Raw genomic sequence first — 21,961 nt, 5'->3', positions numbered from 1 at the left:
ATCCAATGTCTCTACATTCAATAATTAAGAAATTCACTCGATTAAATATTGTCAGAGTAAAAGACCTAATTGCTGTTCCCTAACCAAAAATTGAATTCTAATGAACAATATTCGGCAATACTTTCGTGTTGTATGTAGAACATTGCATAAATTGTAAATTATATCAGTCTAAATATTTATTGAAAATCTTTAATTAAACGACAAATCGAATTGTACGTTATACCAGAGTCGACTCCAGTATTAGCCATGCTAAACGACAGGCAATAAAGTTGCAAGAGTTCGATTTTGCACTAGATAGACAAAGACATACAAATGTTGCGTACTTTTTTTACTCAATGCAAAATCAGACTCTCGCAGTTTTACTGTTTCTCGTTCAACATGACTAGTACTGAAGACGACTGTGACGTAACACATATTATATTTAATATTATATAATTTCGAAAATTTTATTTTTAAGTAACGAGCAATAGAATTTCAAATTACAGTAGTCACTTTTAAAAATGCTATTGAAGTATAGTAACATGTGTATCAGCCAATCAGCATTTACGTATATTCTAGGAAACAGTAGAGCGCCTTGTGTTTCCGGTTTGGAATGAACGTTCCTCTTTCCGTTTGTAACTTTAATCATGGCGGTGGGTAAGAATAAGGGACTTTCAAAAGGTGGTAAAAAGGGAGTAAAGAAGAAGATGTAAGTAAATTATATTATTCTTCGTTTGTGCTTTAGACATTTATGATATTAGTAATATAATTTTCTGTCTTCGATGTACAAAGATGCGTCATATTAACACAGATTTTAATAACCTGTCATTCGAATGTTTGCATGTAATCCACGTTTAGTTTATTGCTTTTGTCAATACTATTCAAATGAAAAATTTTTCTTTCGAATGTAACAAAGAAGTTTAAGTAATGTTTGAAATATTAGTTACTGATTATAATTAACCATTGATAGGAAATTAAATATTAAGTAATGAATACCGGAAACATGCTACGCAATTTATACGTTGAATTAGATGTGATTTTGTATCATATGTTCTATGAGATAAAATTGTGCGTTTTAACTAACTTTAAGCTTAATTATTGAAAAGGTTAACCTCATTATATTTTTGGTAGTGTTGATCCTTTTACCCGCAAGGATTGGTACGATGTTAAGGCACCATCTATGTTTACCAACCGTCATGTTGGTAAAACATTGGTTAACAGAACCCAAGGAACAAGTAAGATATTTTACAAATTCTTTAAAAACGGTTTGTAACTCCAGCTCCATAAAGGTTATGTCAATACTTTGTATGGCGTTTTATGTTACATAGAGAAATGCAGACCCTTACCATGGTGTTTCTTCATTTATGGAAATACTTAAATTAGTTTATGCTACAAATTTCAATCTTTTTATAAATTTTCTTTATCTACCTGTAATTTCAATTAAAAATTTAAATACCTTATTTTACAGAAATTGCTTCTGAAGGTCTGAAATATAGAGTATTCGAAGTCTCTTTGGCTGATTTACAAAACGATGGAGATGCAGAGAGATCTTTCCGTAAATTTAGGTTGATCGCAGAAGATGTTCAAAATCGTAATGTTTTGACTAACTTCCATGGCATGGATTTGACAACAGACAAATTGAGATCCATGGTTAAAAAGTGGCAGACTCTAATTGAAGCTAATGTCGATGTAAAAACTACTGACGGCTATCTCCTTAGAGTTTTCTGCATTGGTTTTACGAATAAAGACCAACTGAGCACTAGGAAAACATGTTACGCTCAGCATGCACAGGTTAGTGATTACATTGGTTCATTAGATTTTATTTTTGATATGTGCAACTCTTAACATCCATTAAAATTATATTCATATTTTTTGTGATACATGAGTTGCATAGAGAAATATGCACTCGCTTACCACATTATTTCTGTAAGAAGGAGTAATGATATATGGTGTTGCAACATTTATAATTGTTATGTATAATTGTAGTTTATTTAACATATAAAAAAAAGATCATTCATTATAATGCCGACCTTAGAAATTTGAATGCTCTTGACGTATGTTAAAGGGCACAGAGGGTGTCATAGAGTGTTTTGTAGCAAAACAAGTATAAGACTCCGTCAGAATATTCTATAACATAACCTTTTCTTTTTATGTTTAGGTTAAAAAAATTAGACAGAAGATGGTAGACACAATCACAAATGATGTTACAAAAAGTGATTTGAAAGGTGTTGTCAGTAAACTTTTGCCAGATGCTACGGCCAAAGACATTGAAAAAGCCTCACAAGGAATTTATCCACTTCACGATGTGTATATTCGTAAGGTATGTACAGTAACCATAGTAAAGGTGTTCTTAATAATGGTTATAATGTTTCGTAGGTCAAAGTATTGAAAAAACCACGTTTCGAACTGAGTAAACTGTTGGATCTCCACGGTGACGGTGGAGGTAGCAAAAGCGAAGAAGTGGGAGAAAGTGGCTCGAAGGTTGACAGACCAGAAGGCTACGAACCACCTGTACAGGAATCTGTTTAAGGTGGTAATTTTCTTTCACTATTTGATATAAATAAAAGTCACGTGACGGCGGAAAAATTGTTTTCAGCTTTATTTTCTTCGTTTACCTGCTTATTTATTTTAGTTAAGAAGGTTTAAACATTTTTTTCGATGATTCGAATATAACTATAAAGATTTATTATTGAAAACATTATTTTCGTATAATACAACACATCGACAACACTCAATTAATATAAACAAGCTAGTAATTGTTAAAAAAAGAATTCGTAATTTATTTGGTCATATTACAATATGAAGGTACTAAAAGTGTTACAAACTAAGTATAGTGATGCCTTGAAAATTGGTCGGTTGCTATCCCCACCAGTTCTTGGAGCTGGGCTTCCCGCTTGCCCTAGTGGCCAAGTATGTTTATGTTTTTAAACCTGTAAAATATCGATGTGCCATATTGTGCATCTCTGTCTCATTCGCAGTCTGAACGGTTTCGAACGTCGGTCAATTTCCAAGGCATTACTGTTATGAATAGTTAGTGCGACAGTGCTCGGGTAGCGAGCGACCAGCACTCTACTAGTAGTGCTCTGAAACTGTCACTCCAAGACACCAACATGTAAAACAACAATACGAAGAAAAGTGTCTTTGTAAGTACGTCAACCCAGTACATACTGTAACAAAAAGAAAGCGTATGAGAATTTGATGTGTTAGTAGTATACATATTGGCTTGCAAAACTACTATTGAAATCAGATCCTTACACTCTTAAATGTCTCCGAGCAGCTGGTAAGGTTTCCGGAAGTTCATTTAGGATATAAATTCTTGCGGCTCGTATACACGTTTCAAAGTACGCGTCTATATCCATGTCGTTCCCATGTAATTGGTACTTTTCATACTCCACCGGATTAAATAGATCTCTTACTGTGGATGCGTTTGAATTTTCAAAGTCCCATTGATTGTTAGCATAATACTCAAAGACTTCAAAACCTTTTTGTATCCGACGTTGCACACGACACATACTGTGTATAGTAAGATTTTTATATCCTTTAATATCGTTAAATTATTTTGATCTTGAAATCGTTTATTTTGTTTAGATGAATAAATGAAGGTCCGGTTTAAGGGATTGTAGGTATACTTACATCGGTTTGTAGCCTGCAAGAAAAATAAGCGAGTCTATGAAATAGGCAGGTATCATGTGAAAAAGTAGAAAGCATATATTGTGCATAAGTCGTGACTTTTTCATACTGCCGCCTGGATACCAGACGATACCATTCAAGGGTACTTTCTCTGTTATTTTTCGACCGCGCGCAATAATTTCTGCCCATGACACCTAAAATTATCACGTTAAAATTAATTCAATATTAAAAAAACACGTGAAAATAGTTGAGAAATAGTATTGAAATACACCTTGAATTCGTTGCTACTCGTAAGGTTGTAAACTCTTCTTTCATGATCTTTGTGGTAAATAAAATTCCAAGAAGTGGCCAAAATAGCGTTTACAGCAATATCGACTGGTAGATAGTCAGCATAACTATTTTCGTTACAGTACATTGTTCGAAGTACGCCTTTTCCCGCGCCAATTAAAAGTCCTGTTGGCCCATTTATGTTATCTGTCCATCCCGGTACAGGTTCTTTCCACACAGGTATAACTATGCTCGGTCTAAGATTAAAAATATAATTTTTCTACAATTAAACAGTCTTACAATTTCCACAGGCGTCGATTAATTTTATCTACCTCAGTATAATTGCTGGAATCTGTTGCATCGCTTCTTCGACGAGACCTTCGGATAAGGCTTTAGTGAAGGCGTATGTATTTGGATAGTTACCTAAAATTTTATCTGTCATAGCTTCAACAACATTATCATCCATCCATTCTACACATTTGATTATTTTGTGGGGATCTGCTGGCGGAGGATATGGTTTTTCTTCTAAAATCTAAAAGGAATTATAAGTCAGGGCTCATTGTTTTGGTTTAGTGAATTTTAACCCTTAACAGACGTATATCGCTTCTTATGTGACGTAGCAAGGTTTACAACATAAATAGTGGTTCACACCGCTTTTCTCGAGAACAGAAGTCTATAAATTCTTATACAGGGTGTTCGGTCATCCCTGAGAAAAATTTGAATGGGAGATTCTAGAGACCAAAATAAGACGAAAATCAAGAATACCAATTTGTTGATTAAGGCTTCGTTAAAAAGTTATTAACGTTTGAAGTTTAAAGCACGCAGCTGTTCGCAGATTGTTATTCTACAGGCGGGACTTTAAACGTTAATAACTTTTTAACGGAGCCTCAATCAACAAATTGGTATTCTTGATTTTCGTCTTATTTTGGCCTCTAGAATCTCCCATTAAAATTTTTCCCAAGGGTGGCCGAACACTCTGTACATAGTATTTTTTGGTAAATACTCGCAGCTCGGAACCGTCGAGCATATTAACAACATATAAATAGATAATAGAAGCTTGAATATTTAAATTGTAATGGAAGATGTTAAAATGTATGTTTTGTATGATAAAATGTCTTTTCATTTCAAGATTGTAGGCGCAACGTTTTGACGTAAATCAGTTCCGAAGCTCTGACGTCCGATAAGGGTTACAGTGATGTCTTGGAAATTGGCCGGTTGCTGTTCCCACTAGTTCTTGGAACTGGCTTTTCGTTTGTCCCGGTAGCCAAGTATGTATCTGTATTTTAATATAATGTGAGATATCGATGCATTCTCCGAAAGAAAGAGATACACGGGATTTCTTGAAAAATCTACCCCCTTCAACTTTGGCCAGATTCGGTGCCAAACATCGGCCAATATCCGAAGCACTACCGTAATTACGATACAAATTACTGTACTTTTTCTTCAAGGTGGCAATACGCAGTGCTAATATAAGCAAACAGTTTTAATTGTTTCATTTCTTTGGCCAGGTCCAGCATCTGTTTCGTACCACGTGTGTTCAACAGAACTGCTCTCTTCAATAGCTCATCAAATCTGTAAATATTCGACAGTTAAATTCAGTAAAATAGTTTTCAATTATGTTTTATAGTATGTTGTACTAAATTACCGAACGGTGGCAGCCGCATGGTACACAATGTTAATTTTTTCACAAAGTGTTTTCCTGTCTTCCGACGAAAGTCCAAGACCTGGCAACGATACATCCCCGTTTATGACTGTCACTGCTTTCTGAAGCGCTGTTAATCCTCTTTGCTCTTTAACTTTTTCAAATAGCTAAAACGAACGATTCCTAAATGATGTTGCTGATCATTGAACACTTGATACATTATATCATTATTGCGTATAAGTTGTATACGCTCACGACTACGTGTGTATTTAGTTAAAAAATTTTTGACAATTGTTGCGATAGCCAGGTCACTTGTTAGGTATATGTATACATATGTAGGGCACAGACAGATCTACGATTATTTAAAATACTTGGAAGTTTCAGTAAAGACATCTACGAGCAATGTAACAATATTTATAATTATGTTAAAGATTCTCTGTAGTAAATCGAAAAACCATTGTAAGAATAAGGAACATTAGCTTTTGTACGTACACAGACCGCGATTACCGCGTATTATGTAGCAAAGTGACCGATCAACAAACTTGTTTTTTTGCTTTTCCCGAGTTTCTAATAGATGCTGTTACAAACGGCAATGAGTCAGCGTTAAAAGGAAGGAAATCAAACATGAGACATACTTTTATGTTTTATATATGTTTTTATAATATTTTACGAAATGTTTCTATCGTTTATGTGTACGTGTAACGTCATACACCTTTGATTTGAAAATGTAGAGCAAATAGTTGCAAATATTGTGAAATGTCTTGCAAAATATATCACCGGAATAATTACGATGTTGTTCGTAGTATAATTGATGACATAAATTGTTTGTTCGTCAACATTGGTTAATTTATTTCGCAATATTCATCGGGTGATCTTGGACAAGAATGAGATATTACGTGAAAATTAAAAACGTTAGAGAGTTCAATTTGATCTCAAAAGATAGAAGAGTGTTTTCTGAATATACAAGTGTACATATTTATTATAATAAACACGTAATTTAATAAAAATATACATTTGCATATTCAAAAAACGGTCTTTTACCTATTAAGATGGAACTTTCTAGCATGTGCATAGTTTTTGTGTCAGATAAAGAATTTTTCGTAAATAAGCAAAGATATTGAATAGAAAGTACGATCATTTACAACCGTTTAAAACCACAAAATATTAGAACTATTAATGTTAGCATATTCAGGAATCTCTCCTCTATCTTTTAAGATTAAGTGGAACTTTTTGATGTTTTTAGTTTTCGCGTAATATCTCATTTTTGTCCAAAATTGGGCGTTTTTACAAAAACTCGTATTTTTCGAAAACCGAGGGTGATTCAGCAATTCCGTTTCCAGATTCGTGTTTAGGGAATGGAGATTTATAAAAATCATATAATGGATATTGTAAAACAGGAAAGGGAAATTTAATTTGTAGAACAGTGTTCTACAATTTACGGAAGTTGCAGAAATTGTAAGAATCATTTTTCCTTGTTAAATGATTCATAAGATGTTGTGGATTGACCTGTTTGACTTTCTTTCATGCCGTGTGTCGCAATTCATCCTCTTCTGGCAGAGTCATTTGCATCTCGCGTCCGCGTTTCAACACGTGTTTTATGACGCTATACTTCGGTTCTCAGAATCGGTAAAAGTCTAGAATTTTTATTTCGAGTAATCGAAACGAATGAATAATACCAAGAAAAATTCGGTTATTCGAATAGTAGTTTAAGTTAGTTGAATTGTATGAGTTACACGGACGATGTTAATTATTCGAAACGTTCAATGCTCAGCATGTGTCGCATTTTACTCACACTTAACATTGATAACGGTCAAAATGGTAATGGAGTCTCGAGACCCTAGAAAAATGGGGCGAAAAAATACATTAGGTGAAAGGTCTACTCGTATACCTCGTCTATGCTAATACTATTGCAAAGAGTCTATTATTATAAAATAAATTAACGTGCTTTCATTGAACAATAAGTTAATCATATTTTACTGTATAAATTGTTTCATTGTGCTATAAGTTTGCAATCAATTTAATACATGGACATTTTTTCGATTTCTTTATGAGTTTGGCTTTTACCGGTTAGCAGATCTGACATAACACACCACCACATGCGATGTAAGAACTTTCACCGAGCTCGAGACTCCATAATAATGATAATTTTGTTCGCCATCCTCGTTAAACGCGAGGCCTTGACTCAGTTTTACGCTGTTTTGTCCCATAACGTAATTACGCAACTGAGCGGTATACTTTCGCCGTAAAAATGACAAATTTAATTCTTTACCTTATATCAAAGGTTATATCACTATTGATTAAGAAATTCGTATCGCAAAAGCTGATGCTTGATAGCGTATTATGAAATCGCATTTCACGGGCAAGAAAATTGATTTCTCTCATATCGCGAACATCATTCGAAAAAAAATTTTATAGTTCCATTCAGTTAATAAAAATGTACGAATTGTAGAAAAATTTGAAATAACTGGTAAAAGTTCTGGCATCCTGGAAAATAATATAGATATATTATTATACATATATCTATATTATTATACAGGGCATTGAGCCACTCCTGGGAAAAATTTTAATGGGAGATTCTAAAGGCCAAGATAAGACGAAAATCATGAACATTAATTTGTTGATTGAGGCTTCATTAAAAAGTTATTACAAAATTAAATTAAAAAGTTTCAAATCATTCACGGAAAAATTATTTTCGGTTGCGGGGGACAATTACAATCATTTTTGGTGAATACACATACCCCCGAAAAAAATTCCTAAACAAAATTATAATTTATGGTCAGAAATGTACCCCAGAAATTTCATGCAAATCTTTGAAACGTCATAACTCCTGAACCGATTGGACGATTTTAATGTTTCAAAATGCAAACGACGCGTATTTTGGCGGAGAATATGTATAAATTGCAAAAATATTCGAAAAGTTGATCCTTGACACCGCAAAATAAGAAAAACCCCATAAAAATGGTTCAATTTTCAAACAGCCACAACTCCTACAATAGTGAATATATTTCAATGAAACTTTTTTCTGAACTAGAGCTCATAGGTACCTACAAAAAAGTATTAGACAACTTTTCTATACGACGTCAAACAGAATTACTAAAAATCGAAAACGAATTTTTGAGAAAAATCGACAGGGGGTAGGTGCCTAAATTTTTCGACGAAAAAAAAAAATTTCAAATCGTTCTAAAAAAATTATTTTCGGTTGCGGGGGTTAATTACAATCATTTTTGGTGAATACACATACCCCGGAATTCCTACGCTCTTTCGAGAAAAAAATTCGAGTAGGTGAACAAATTTTTAGACAAAATTAAAAAATTTCAAATGGTTCTGGAAAAATTATTTTCTGTTGCGGGGATCAATTACAATCATTTTTGGTCAATACACATACCTCCGAAATGCTACGTACTTTCGAGAAAAAAATTCTTTACCGAAAATATACTGTGTGGCCGGAAATGTTGCCATAGACACGTATAAAGGTGATACTTTCTAATTTAAAAATATGTACAAATCAAGAGGGCACGTTTCTCAGACCTGGGCCCTGAAGACCTTATTTTGACCCTGGTAATTACACTTTCTCTGTACATATCGCGTGAAGTAACATAAGTTAACAATCTTTTATATGATGACATAGCTATTAAATACTCGTAATGTATATTTAAGAAAGTGTGTTGTCATCATTTTTGTAACTTAGTAATCAGACATTTTCCCTTGATATTCGAATTTCTTCAGTGTTTAACATTGCTCGTAGCATTCACCTTTCTCTCAAATACTTTCCTCTAGAAATTAGGTCAAGAATAATTCCTCTAACCAGAAAAAGGTTCACGTAACAAACCTGTTTACACATACGCAAGTACTTTAATTGCTTTTTCTTCGTATTCACATAATGTAGGTTTTCCGTTTGGCTTTTCTATAAATTAATTAGGAAATTCTGTACAAGATACTTCAAATGTATAAAAGCCTTGCATTTTCACAGAAAAAGAATTTTAATAAACTTAGGGGTTAAAAAATTCTTCAGTTTGATCGATTACAACGGATTATACAAATACTAAAGTTTAGATAACTTTTTTACCATTTGACTCGTCGCTTATATTTTCAAAAAAGAATTTGGGAAAAAGTTATTAAAGCACATAGTCGTAACGTTATTTTGTATTTTATCGATTTAAACGATTTTCAAGTAAGATTAAATTGTCACCTAAAATTAAATATATAGAATTTCATTTATAGTTTATAATTTAGTTTTGATATTTAGCCGATTTTACTTTTGTCACTTAAATTACTGTTAAATCATTGAAAGATTTTTTGAAAATCACACTAATCACTTACTACAGAGTTGAAAATTTCTTCCAGCCGATGATTCGGGTCCTTTCCCTTCTTTGGTCTGACGAGCACGTAAATTTGTTCCGTATTTGGCAGACATCGAAGAAATTTCTCGATGATAACTTTTCCTAAAAATCCGGTACCACCGGTGATCAAAATATTTTGATCCTTGAACGTCAGTGCTATTCTGTCTGGAATCTCCTCCTCCATATTTGTTTCCACTTTTGTTACTGTCATGGACTCTTGCCCACCTTTAAAAAACTAAAAAAGTGACACTTTTCAGTTTACTCCAGTTGTAGCTCATTTATGAATAATTTATACCGGGCATAACGATTATATGTATAGAGGGTGTTCGACCACCCCTGGGAAAAATTTTAATGGGAGATTCTAGAGGTCAAAATAAGACGAAAATCAAGAATACCAATTTGTCGATTAAGGCTTCGTTAAAAAGTTATTAACGTTTGAAATTTAAAGCACGCAGCTGTTCGCAGATTGCTGTTCTACAGGCGGAACTTTAAACGTTAATAACTTTTTAACGAAGCCTCAATCAACAAATTGGTATTCTTGATTTTCGTCTTATTTTGGCCTCTAGAATCTCCCATTAAAATTTTTCCAGGGGTGGCCAAACACCCTCTATAAACAATACATAACTTCTTGATATACAAATTATTTTTCAATTTGATAGTTTTCTATTACTCTCGATTTTATGAAAAATAATGTATTCATCAACACTTTTATATTTGAAGATATTTTACTTAACATCTCATAAATATTGATTCCCTCAGTCATCGAAAATTATCGTCGACTGGTTTTATATTTGTCACAATAGGTGTGTGTATTAATTTATTAATTTGCTGCATAATATGTTATATAATTTCTACAATGTTCCAGATTGCAAAAGACTTGCTCGGGAATTTCGAAATATTTAAAAATTACTTTCTAGGGATACGAAAATGGAAATTTCTTTAAAAATCTCATAAATTCTCGAGTACAATCATTAACATAGACGAACATGAATATGAATATTATATAAACATTATATTTTTTAAAAATAAATGCGATAATGCTTTCGTTACTCGTCATTTGTATATCACAATAGAGATTTATCTTTCTTATATTAGATATGATTTTCTAATTCGGTAAACAACACTCGTTATATTTAGGAATTTAAATGAAATTTGTAGTTTTGAAAGACATAAATACTTTCAAAAACCATTCATTTCTTTTTTTTTCAAACTTTATAATTCGTTTGATGATATTTCGTATATCGAGGAATTTAAATCAAAATTACAACACCTGTTAAACAGTGACTTGAATTTTTTTAATGTTGATCGAGTCTATTTTGTAGGAAGTAACCAAAATATTTGACATGATCTATGAAAGTAGTACGGATGTTGAACAGTTTGAATTCGCGTAGTTGATGAGAACGTCGAGATAATTGTTGTCGCGAATTGCTCGAACGCGAATAATATCAGTATCACGATTAAAGCGGAGAACGGTCGAGGTCCACCCGAGGCAAACGCAATGATGCAGACAGACGTTGCAATTTACGATGTTTTCTCCGTTTATTTGTAGCACTGTTCGCCAATGTACTCGAATCTCGTCAGTATACGCAAAAGGGAGAAAAAAGAATGCGTCGAGGTATGCATTTTGCATATCAAGGAAACACTTTTAAGGCTTTCCGTACAAAGTATGCATGTGAAACATGACTGTTCTTCGCAAACGACCTCAAAAATTTACGTGTCTTGCGTTTCAACTTGCACGATGCAAGTAAACGGGAATACAGGCATACAAGAGTAGCTATAAATTTATCGAGTTGTTAATGGAAACAGCTGACGTTCAAAATATAGTTAATATACAGTATGTGTTTATTTTCAGAAATCTTTTCGGATTAAACTTAGTACAGAAATAAAAATGTTCAGGATAAACATACTTTAATAGTATAATAATGTAACCTTGATGCATCTAAACGATAGTTAGACTCAATAAATTTGTAACGCATAAAAATGGAAAACAATATAAAGAAATAACTTGTTCACTTACTTTTGTGTAATTAACACATAAATTTCGCAAATTGTTCAAGTCAAATATTCATTGGTTAGGACTCTGACTATTACAAATGGTCGATAATTTAACTGCAGATGGTAAAACAATCTAATTGAAAGTTAGAAACGTTTACGTTCACTTATTTTTGTTACATACTGTATATTATTGTACGTTGTTATTTTTATTAATAATTCGAATTGGAATGGTAGTCGCTGGTAACCGGCATTTTAAATTTATAACGTAGTGCAGTATTGTTTACAATAGTAAAAATAGTAAAATTGCAATGCTACTTTAATTAGGAATGCTGTAAAACAACAAGTACACCATTATTGAATAGTTCTATGTTTCACACTATAATCTGAACAAATGTCAAGGGCTTATTACATAATAGTAAATGTGTTATTTAAAGATATTAGAACTATTATAAATTTTATTGTTGAGAAGATGGATATACATACATATATATAGAAACATTGCAAAAAGTACAAAAATTTTTATTGGATGTATTTTCTATTAGATAAGATCGATTTGTTTATTTACGTTCATAAAATTATCTAAGAACAAAGAAATATGTAAACGGAAAAAGGTTCCAATCTTTGCTTTAAAACAAGTAAACTTTCCTAACAAGTAGCATTTTTGTGTTTAACTCGAATGACAGTAGCATAACTCGAGGAATTGTAAGAGATTTTTGCGATAGGGGAGTAGTAGGCCACTTTTACTTTACTTCTTATCTCCATCGTATTTCACGTGTAAATTCTCAACATTTCGAAATTTCACGTTTTTGACACTACTGTTTGAAGGATGAAATAATTTTTTTAATTCATAACTGTTAATTTATTTTTTGAGGAAGCAATTTTCCCTTGCAAAATCTCAAATACTCTTTTTTTTAGTTCCCTGTTTATTAAAGTGGTGTGCACGATATTTTAAGAACTAACCGACTTCGAATTTCGATATCATCGAAGGAAACACTTTTACGCGGATATTGAACCTAGATAAAATTAAAAAATTAGAAAATGTAGTTTTATACAAAAATTCAGAAACGTTATAAAATGGTTATCGAATTAAAACTTTTCCTTTCAAGCGAGTGTCGTTCTGAAAAATTTCACTTTTATTTCATAATAAATTCAGTGTTCCAAGAATCTCGTATATGATATAATTCAACTTCAATTCAGGGCATTTTTCGAAACGTGAAAGTGCACGTAATGAAGCAACGTTTTTTCTCATCGTGTTATGCATCGGAGCGTACAGATACCATTATAAGTAGTTCTTTTTTTTTTTTTTTTTATAAAAATTATAGAACCTTGTTAAGTAATCGATAAAACCAGTTGAAAACTTCAAGGAAGGTCTGGTTTATACTTTCTCTAAAGAAAACCTCAAGCATGACCCACTTTTCGAAGCGTTAAAATAAGAGAACTATTCAATGTTTACATTAGGTACTCAGTATTGAATATTTAATACTTGGTATTTGATATTCAGTATTCGGTATTTATCAATCAATACTTATATTCGATGTTACGTTGAGCATTTGTCTATTAGTTTAATACCAAACAATATACAATTGAATCATCGAATTATATCGGAAAATTCTGGTTACTATTACGTTACATTACGTTGCTTCAATTAGAAAGTTTGGTGTTCCTAATTCTAAATAATTTGTCATGCATTTTACAAAAGACAATTTTGTGAACTGATCGTCAAAATTATCATAATTGTAAATTTATTTAAATATTGGAATGTGCGAAATGTTGTACGCATTTTTAAGTATCCGAAATGAATACTTCTTAGAAAACTACTTGTTTCTAAAGCTTTCTTGTGGTAACATAAAACTGGTTTACAGCGAGTAACTTCGATTCGAAAATAGTATTTATACATATTATACGCATCAAAGCAAGTAAATCAACTGGTAAATTGAAAAGTATGACAATGTTACAAACACGGGAAAATTCAGATATGCTGCACTTGAAACACTTGCTCGATAAAACGAGATTTCCTCGCGACACGTATTATTCGAAACACAAACTGCAAATATGTATTTAGAAAATACGAAATTAACACGCAGTGTTCAAGATACGTCGAACATGAGTGTGATTCGAGAAGTAAATGTTCACAAAAATATTGAAATGGAAAATAATAAAAATTGGTTGGAGCGTGAACACTTACAAGATAGAAGAAAATCCTTCTTCCTTCGTTTTATCCGAAATGCAAATCACTGCTAGCAGATACGGTCAAAGAAAGCACGACTGTTAGTAACAGTGACCGGCTAGAGACTATCGTTCTTGCTCCGATGGTGAGCCTGTTACAAACTGAGAAAGCATAACGCTAGCCCAATATTTTCCTGAACGATCATCGTCACTGGTGCAGGTCCGTATACCTTGCTCACACCTGATTCATGTCTCCCCACCACTCGTACTTCGAAGAATCTCCCCGACTTTTAATTTCGATACATCAAACATTCTTAAGAATTTATCCAAGTACTAAATATTATAACAAAGTATGATTGCTAGTGAGTTTGTATACATTTTTGTATTTGTGTATTTGGCTCATGTTTCTCCCACTCGAGTCGAAAAAAAATTACTTCTCGCTTGTAATTTTCACGAAGTTTTTAAGAACGTATTCAAATACTATACAGGGTGTTCGGCCACCCCTTGGAAGAATTGTAATGGGAAATTCTAGAGGGCAAAATAAGACGAAAATCAAGAATATCAATTTGTTGATTGAGGCTTCGTTAAAAAGTTATTAAAAAATTGAATTAAAGAATTTCAAATCATTTACAGAAAAATTATTTTCGGTTGTGGGGGTTAATTACTATCATTTTTGATGAATAGACATACCCTCGAATTCCTACGTACTTTCGAGAAAAAAATTCTTTACCGAAAATATAATTTCTGGCCAGAAATGCTTCCTCGAAATTTCATGTAAATGTTTAAAATATCATAACTTCTGAACGGATTGAAGGATTTTAATGTTTCTAAAGGCAAACAATGCGTATTTTAGTGAATAATATGTAGAAATTCCAAGAATATTCGAAAAGTTGTTCCTTAACACCGTGAAGAGAGAAAAACCCTATAAAAATGGCCCAATCTTCAAACGACCATAACTTCTACAATAGTGAACGTATCTCAATGAAATTTAGTATGGAAGTAGAGCTCATGGATACCTACAAAAAAGTACTAAACAAAATTTCCGTAGGACGCCAGATAAATTTATTAAAAATGAAAAACGAATTTTTAAGAAAAATCGACAGGGCTGAAATTTTTCGACAAAATTAAAAAATTTCAAATCGTTCTGAAAAAATTATTTTCGGTTGCGGGGGTCAATTACAATAATTTTTGGTCAATAGAGATACCCCCGAAATCCTACGCACATTCGAGAAAAAAATTCCTTCCCGAAAATATAATGTCTGACCATGAATGAATGATTCCCCTGAAATTTCATGTATTTCAAATAGTTCTAAAAAAATTATTTTTAGTTACGGGGGTCGATTACAATCATTTTTGGTGAATAGACATACCCTCGAAATTCTACGTACTTTCGAGAAAAAAATTCTTTAACGAAAATATACTGTGTGGTCGGAAATGTTTCTATGCATATCTACAGGCGCAACTTCAAACGTTAATAACTTTTTAACGAAGTCTCAGTCAACAAATTAGTATGAGAATGTTTTATGTGTTTTGTGTTCTTTTTGGGGGGGGGGGGGGAGGAGATCAAACACAAGATCTCTAGCTACGATACTGGACATAAGATACTACAATTGTTGCTAAATGATCGTCGCTTCTAATTATCAATATAGTGCAATAATCGAGGTTCTACTGGAACAAGACGCATCCATGTTTGCACAGATACAACACATGGTAATTTTTTACGTTTAACCAAAAAGATAAGCAAACGAAGGGTGACCACATGGCCACAAAAATCAATTTACCGAAGAGCATTAACTGGAGAACAATTCATGGAGGCATGAATAATTTGGACGTTGCTGCAAGTAATCTTCGAAAGTGGCGTACGTGACAAAAGAGACCTTATGTAACCAGAGAAACCGATGGGGATTCGCGTGGACAGCTTAAAAAAGAAGTTCTGGTGAGTTTTTATATATTTTATACGAATGAAATTTTAAACAATCTACCACAAAACTACGTGGTCTTAAATATTATACCACTATAAAGAATTAGTGTACTAAAAAATTCACTTGATAGACGTTGAAATCATAAATGGAAATTAAAAAGAAATAGGAAGAAATTAAATTTAATAACGTGTCTACATACAATTTAAAAACCGCGAGAATGGATAGTTTTACGTGTATAAAATATATATCCACAATAAGATACATGTTTCGAATACCGAATAAAAGACAAACGACTGTTTATTCGTTACTCGTTGAATAAAAATTTTAATTTGTATTAGGGAATAAAATATTTCACAATAAACAAATGAGAATTTAACTATTCAGTCGTGTAAACATAACAATTTCGCGTTATATATGCATACTTTATTTGGTTTAGATTGTCGTCGCTGTGGGGCTTCTTTCATAATATTTGATCAATCTGCAATTTATTCGGCATAAATGTAAGCATTTCTAATTTTTCCTAAAAAGAAAGTATTAAGAGAATACTGGATATTTATTATAATTAGTAAATCATTCTCGCTATTTTATACCATAAAAGTGTTTTTTATTTTGTTATTATGTCATAATGCTATATTTAGTAATAAGTGGGAGCATTTTTCGACATTTTTTAAGGTTTCTTGTTTTTTATAATTTGGTTTTTCGAACTAACAATCTGAAAAAATTCCACAATATACATATATCTCGGTATCCGAAATATCTTTAATTTTTTTTACATTCTTGTATGCAATAGGATAAAAGAAATTACGCGAAAATATGATTTTCTTTATCATTCCTTTACTTTACCCCCTTCCTCAGGTCGAGATTTCAGATTAAAAATGAGCACAACGTGTTTTCTTTCCACAAGCTATTGAATAGTCTATCCAACGTTTAATTTTCATGTATAGAGTATGTTTATAATCAAAGAAATTATATTATTAAAAAATCGGTTGGTACAATTTCGGTAGATCATCAATTTTCAAGAATTCAAATTAAAGTTTAAAATTGTGTACATATATATTTTTTTTTTTATATATTAATATACTTTTGTAGGCTCTAATTGATGATGGATGATCTGCCAAAATTGTCCCAACCGATTCTTTAATAATATAATTTATTCGATTATAAATGTACTGTACACGTGAAAATTTATATAAATGTCCCTAATAATTTCGTTATCGGGAAAACAGCGTAATAATGGATATTTATTAGTTCTTCGAATGATATCGATAATCATGAAAATTGGGAGAGCTGTAGGTAATGAACGTTTGGGTTTTTTGTGGACGTAATCAAAACGTCGACCAGCAGGCCAACTCGACCTCTATCGGATGATGCAATTTTACTTTCTCAGCTGGCCCGTTTAAGAAAATGTTAAATCTACACAAGTGTACCTCATGTAACCTGGGAGAATGCTCGTGGACCTGTGGTGGGGCTAGAGAGGTGGAGAACACGCAAACGAAACGTTAGTACAAAAAACTGAAGGCTATCGCAAATATTAATTTCGGCTGGAGGTATAAATGCAGTCTTTATTTGTATTGCACCTCTGTCACTTTATCTGTAATTGCTAGCGACATTGTTCTCGCGAAGCATTACTACTCCTTTCGATGAATTTTTAATCCTTAATAACCCAACATTTTACTTGTTTTACGAAACATTTATATAACACAATATTTTATAGACATTGTCTCATAAATTAAAAGATAGATTTCAAATTCATCCATGTTTTATTGTAAAAAGAATACATTGCGACTCTTGAATTTTTTAAATACATATGTAATCTGTAAGTTTGGTATTGATACGTTGCGTGGTCTGCTGAAGAAGTTAATTTTAGAAAAGTTTTCTTGTTTCTCACCGTGAAATAGATAATATTGATGTTAAAATTTTTCTTAACAAATTTGAAATGATAAATTTGTTGAATGATAGTGCATCATCATACCTATACTAGCATATAAATGCGGACAGCATAATTTAAACGCGATAGTACTAGCTTGGGAAATATAATCGGAAACTTCAATGGCAGAAGAAATTGTGAATAAAGTGAACGATATTATTTAAAAAATTTTAAATTGCTACAGTGTGATATTAATATTTAGTATATGTCAGATATATTTGTTGCATCTATATTACTACCTTTAATATTTTGCTTTATAAACGAAATCGTTGTATAAATTATTTTATAACATTTCGTAAGTACGAAAGTCCTTCACATTTCGTCATATTAACTATTTCCCGTATTAAGAATGTTTCTCTTATTCAGTTGTTAGCTATTAAAAGAGAATTTAATTATTTAATTTAACGCAAGAGCAGAGAATATTAATGACTACAATTTCTCGAAAGTTTCTTATTAAGCTAAAATAATTATTCAGAAAATGAACAACAATTTAATAGGTATAAACTCTCATATTTAAAATCGGAATTTAAACGCAGATGGTTATTAGACAAGTACATGGAGGTTTAAAATAAAAAATAAAAATTGATTCACACCACCCACACGTGTACACATTGTTTGATAGCATTTCTGATAACAGTTTCCTAATAATCGTAAGTTTGAAGTGCTGGTCACCGGTGACCACCGCGATAGTCAATGTCGTAAACAAAAATACTAATGAAAGTATGACAAAAATTATATAATGTATGAAAAAACTACATCAACTTACATGTAAAATTCTTATACAATATTTTGGTTGCTTATTGACGGGTTGAAAAAGAAGACGTCATTGCTAATGACTCATTAGTTACAAACACACAAAATAAGCGTAATCGGGTATTTCAATATACTTATTCAATCGTTTTGTTTACTTGTTCAAAGGTTAAAGAAGAAAACATTATTACTTACACATACAGAAAATAAGTACATTCAAACATTCATTTTAACTATATTCACCCAAGCGGGACTAATTGTAACTATTGTTTATTGTAAACAATAATTAGCGGCGAGTAGTTAAATTACTGTTATTATATGAAAGAAAAACAAAAACAAGTTTTATGTTTTTGTTCAACATATAATCAGACGGCTGGTTGTTAAGGAAATAATTGGTCATTTGAGTAATGGACGTATTGAGCTATTTAGCTATATACATAATGCTAAAGAAATAAAAAATTACGTATCGATCATCAATCTTCATACGATTAATATATTACCCTGAATTAGAATAAACGCAATATAAACACATTATTGGAAACATTTATAAAATGAAAGTTTACGTAAATCTTACTAAATCACAGAGACCATAATCACGCAAATACTAAAAAAACACGAGGCATAGAATAATCTTTAGGAAAGTAAAATTTCGTTGTCTCGAAAAACAAAAACTTCGTGGCCCAAAGCTGAAATATATCTCAAGAAATGGTTTTACAATTGAAATAAAAGTAGAATAGGTTCCGACTGTAAGAAAAACAATTTTCAAAATAAAGTAAATCTTATCGAAGGTTTGGTTTAGGGAAAAAGGAAACATGTAACGAAAGCAAAATTGTGCGTGCGTGTATGTCTGAAAATGCAGGTCGCGGGTATTAGAACGTGATTCTTGAAGCAAGAAAGTGAGAGTGAAAACAAAAGTGCTGAAAGAAAGAGTGACGAAACGAGCACGTCTGCACGCGATTGAGCGAGAGCGAACGAACCAGTGACTTCAACATTCCAGAATATCCAGTGTTCTCTTCGCGGCAATATAAGGATATGTGAGTTATTTTTACGCGGCTTTTTATTTCACCATGGACTAGTTTGTCTTTCAAGAAATTTTAATGTGGCAACTTAAATGGTACGTATCGAAATTCGTGGAGCTAACATAACAGTGGGTTAGAAAATTGTTTTATTTTTGATTTTATCAAATTTTTTTATTTGGATATATGTAATTTATAGTTCGATATAACAAAATTGTAAAAAAATTGAAAAGTTTCGTTTTATAATTATAGGAAAACGAGTTATCGCACATCTTCACGCTTTTTTGCGTCATAAATTTATTCGTTCACGCTACGAATCAATTCGAAGGAATACGGTCTACAAAATTCGATGAGCATTTGTTTATGATTGTAGCTGAATAACGTTTGATAATCATTCGATAAGCATTAGCTTTCATTTATAACTCTCTGTTTCAACAATTCGTTACCATAGATGGAACAAGTAAAGAAATAAGTATGAGAGTTAGAAACTTTATTATTTTATTTTCCATAAAATGGAAAATCTATTGAAGCAATTGGAAAAATTGTTTACAAATTCATTCTAGTTTTGATTAACAGATAATTTACTCCTATTATTTCATTCATATACATGTATGTCAATGTTTAGTTACCATTTGTATTTTAATTTTATGTTGTCAGCAGTAAACTCTTGTCTAATTCAATGTATATAACTAAAATGATTTGGGAGATATTTAAAACGTTTCGTGGGCCACTTTTTGGGCCGTCACCTGATCTATACTAATAATAAAACTGAATAGAAGATGTTTGTCTGTAACGGTACCAATTGAAAAAGGTTTAACACGAAGTTATGAAATTTTACAGATAGCATCGAAAAGGATCTGGGCAAATTTTAGTATTGAGTTCCATTTCAAAATTATAATTATTTTCTGGGTAATTCAAATTAGTAACAAATAAATAGTAATTTATTATTACAGTGCTACTTACAATTAATAATTGCATTTAACAATTATAATTTAACTTCAACACCCAAAATATTTTATATCGTAAGCATTTAATATTGTTCGTGAAGGCATTTGTAATATTATTTCTTTATCATTTTGTATTATCGTTAGAAGTAAATTTATAAACGTCCCATTATTTCGTCATGATTGGCTGCTTTGTTTTAAAATAACGTATGCACGCGTTAATTAAATTCGAATTAAATGCGATATCGAATGAAACGTGTACAAGATAAACATTTAATACTCGAATAAAAATAAAATAAAAAAATGATTTTTCTTATACCAAATAATTGAATAACATTTAACGAGTATCGATTTATTGATAATTAAAAATGAACAGTAGACAGAAAGTCTGAGAGCAATTCAACGTGAAAGTTTTAACACGTTGTCGTCTGAATGTCTTAAGTAAATATTGCAAATCAAAGTGAAATTAAAATAAAAATTGGTTAATACTAAGGATCTGCGACGTGGTCGAAAGGTTTGGGGTCACTTCTGCCGATGTAATTTCAACGGAATTACTTGTGTTTAAATACAGAACATTTTATCACTCTTTACAGAGCTGATGATGGATGGCACTTTTAGATTTTTACGATGAAACGAAAGTTTCTCTTTTGTTTGCGTTGTAAACGACATCAGAGAGAAATATTTGTTTCGTTGGTTAGGATAATCAAAAAAAAATAACTTTCAGATTTCAACAAACTAACTTTTCAACTGCAAAAGGCTTATACTGGGAAAGGCGGTTCTATTTTTTTTTGTATCTCAAAATAAGGTATAATTAAACGGCATCGAATGATTAAAAACTGCAACTGAGTCCTTTTTTAAAATCGAACTCTATCATTTTTATTGCTCTGTTCGTTGCAGTTTTTTAACGTTTAAAAAAAATATATTAAGGTACTTATGCTCGAAATATAATAGTTCAAGAGTTATACCACTTTAGAATTTACTAAACTATTTTGATGTACTTTACAGACGTATCTGTAAACAGTGCTAAAACACTAGACTTCGTTATTGTTAAGCGAAAACACGTTTCCCTTATTAGTTGTAATACTAGCTCGTGCAATTAGTGTGCACGATATTATTAGTAAAATACAGCTTGCGTGTTGAAGTGTACGAAACTCTCTTTCCTATCTCAAACGTTGTTTGAAATATTTGCGTAACGAGCTGAGAATAAAACAAACAAATTTCGCAGAAGCGATTATGTGTGAACGAAGATTTCTAAATTTCGAAATGTTAATGCACGATGACACGCTGTTGAAGAGATCTAATAGGTAATAGTACGTTTCAGGAACTTTGTTTATGTTTTTTTTTAATATAATACACATGGTGTATTTTAAATTTAGTAAAATG

At 31.8% G+C, this 21,961-nt stretch overlaps 2 protein-coding genes across 2 annotated transcripts; one reads left to right on the top strand and one right to left on the bottom strand.

The window, feature by feature from the left end:
• The first annotated feature begins 558 nt into the window (after nt 1-558).
• Nucleotides 559-2,565, top strand: Rps3a (ribosomal protein S3A). Its single transcript, XM_076762243.1, has 5 exons — nt 559-688; nt 1,111-1,214; nt 1,448-1,770; nt 2,138-2,299; nt 2,356-2,565. The coding sequence occupies exons 1-5, from the start codon at nt 627-629 to the stop codon at nt 2,506-2,508; spliced, it is 804 nt and encodes a 267-aa protein (XP_076618358.1). The 5' UTR covers nt 559-626; the 3' UTR covers nt 2,509-2,565.
• Nucleotides 2,565-14,207, bottom strand: LOC143340366 (fatty acyl-CoA reductase 1-like). The gene is made up of 9 exons (XM_076762223.1): nt 14,039-14,207; nt 9,839-10,093; nt 5,522-5,685; nt 5,313-5,448; nt 4,209-4,408; nt 3,881-4,133; nt 3,613-3,803; nt 3,235-3,492; nt 2,565-3,146 (listed from the first exon to the last, which is right to left on the bottom strand). Exons 2-9 carry the CDS (start codon nt 10,067-10,069, stop codon nt 3,011-3,013), a joined length of 1,569 nt encoding a protein of 522 aa, XP_076618338.1. The 5' UTR covers nt 10,070-10,093; nt 14,039-14,207; the 3' UTR covers nt 2,565-3,010.
• Between the last annotated feature and the right edge of the window lie 7,754 nt (nt 14,208-21,961).

The sequence above is a fragment of the Colletes latitarsis genome, chromosome 3 (genome assembly GCF_051014445.1).
Source record: "Colletes latitarsis isolate SP2378_abdomen chromosome 3, iyColLati1, whole genome shotgun sequence".
NCBI lineage: Eukaryota > Metazoa > Arthropoda > Insecta > Hymenoptera > Colletidae > Colletes > Colletes latitarsis.
Note: the sequence above shows the minus strand (reverse complement) of the source record. Positions and strands in the feature narration are given on the sequence as shown.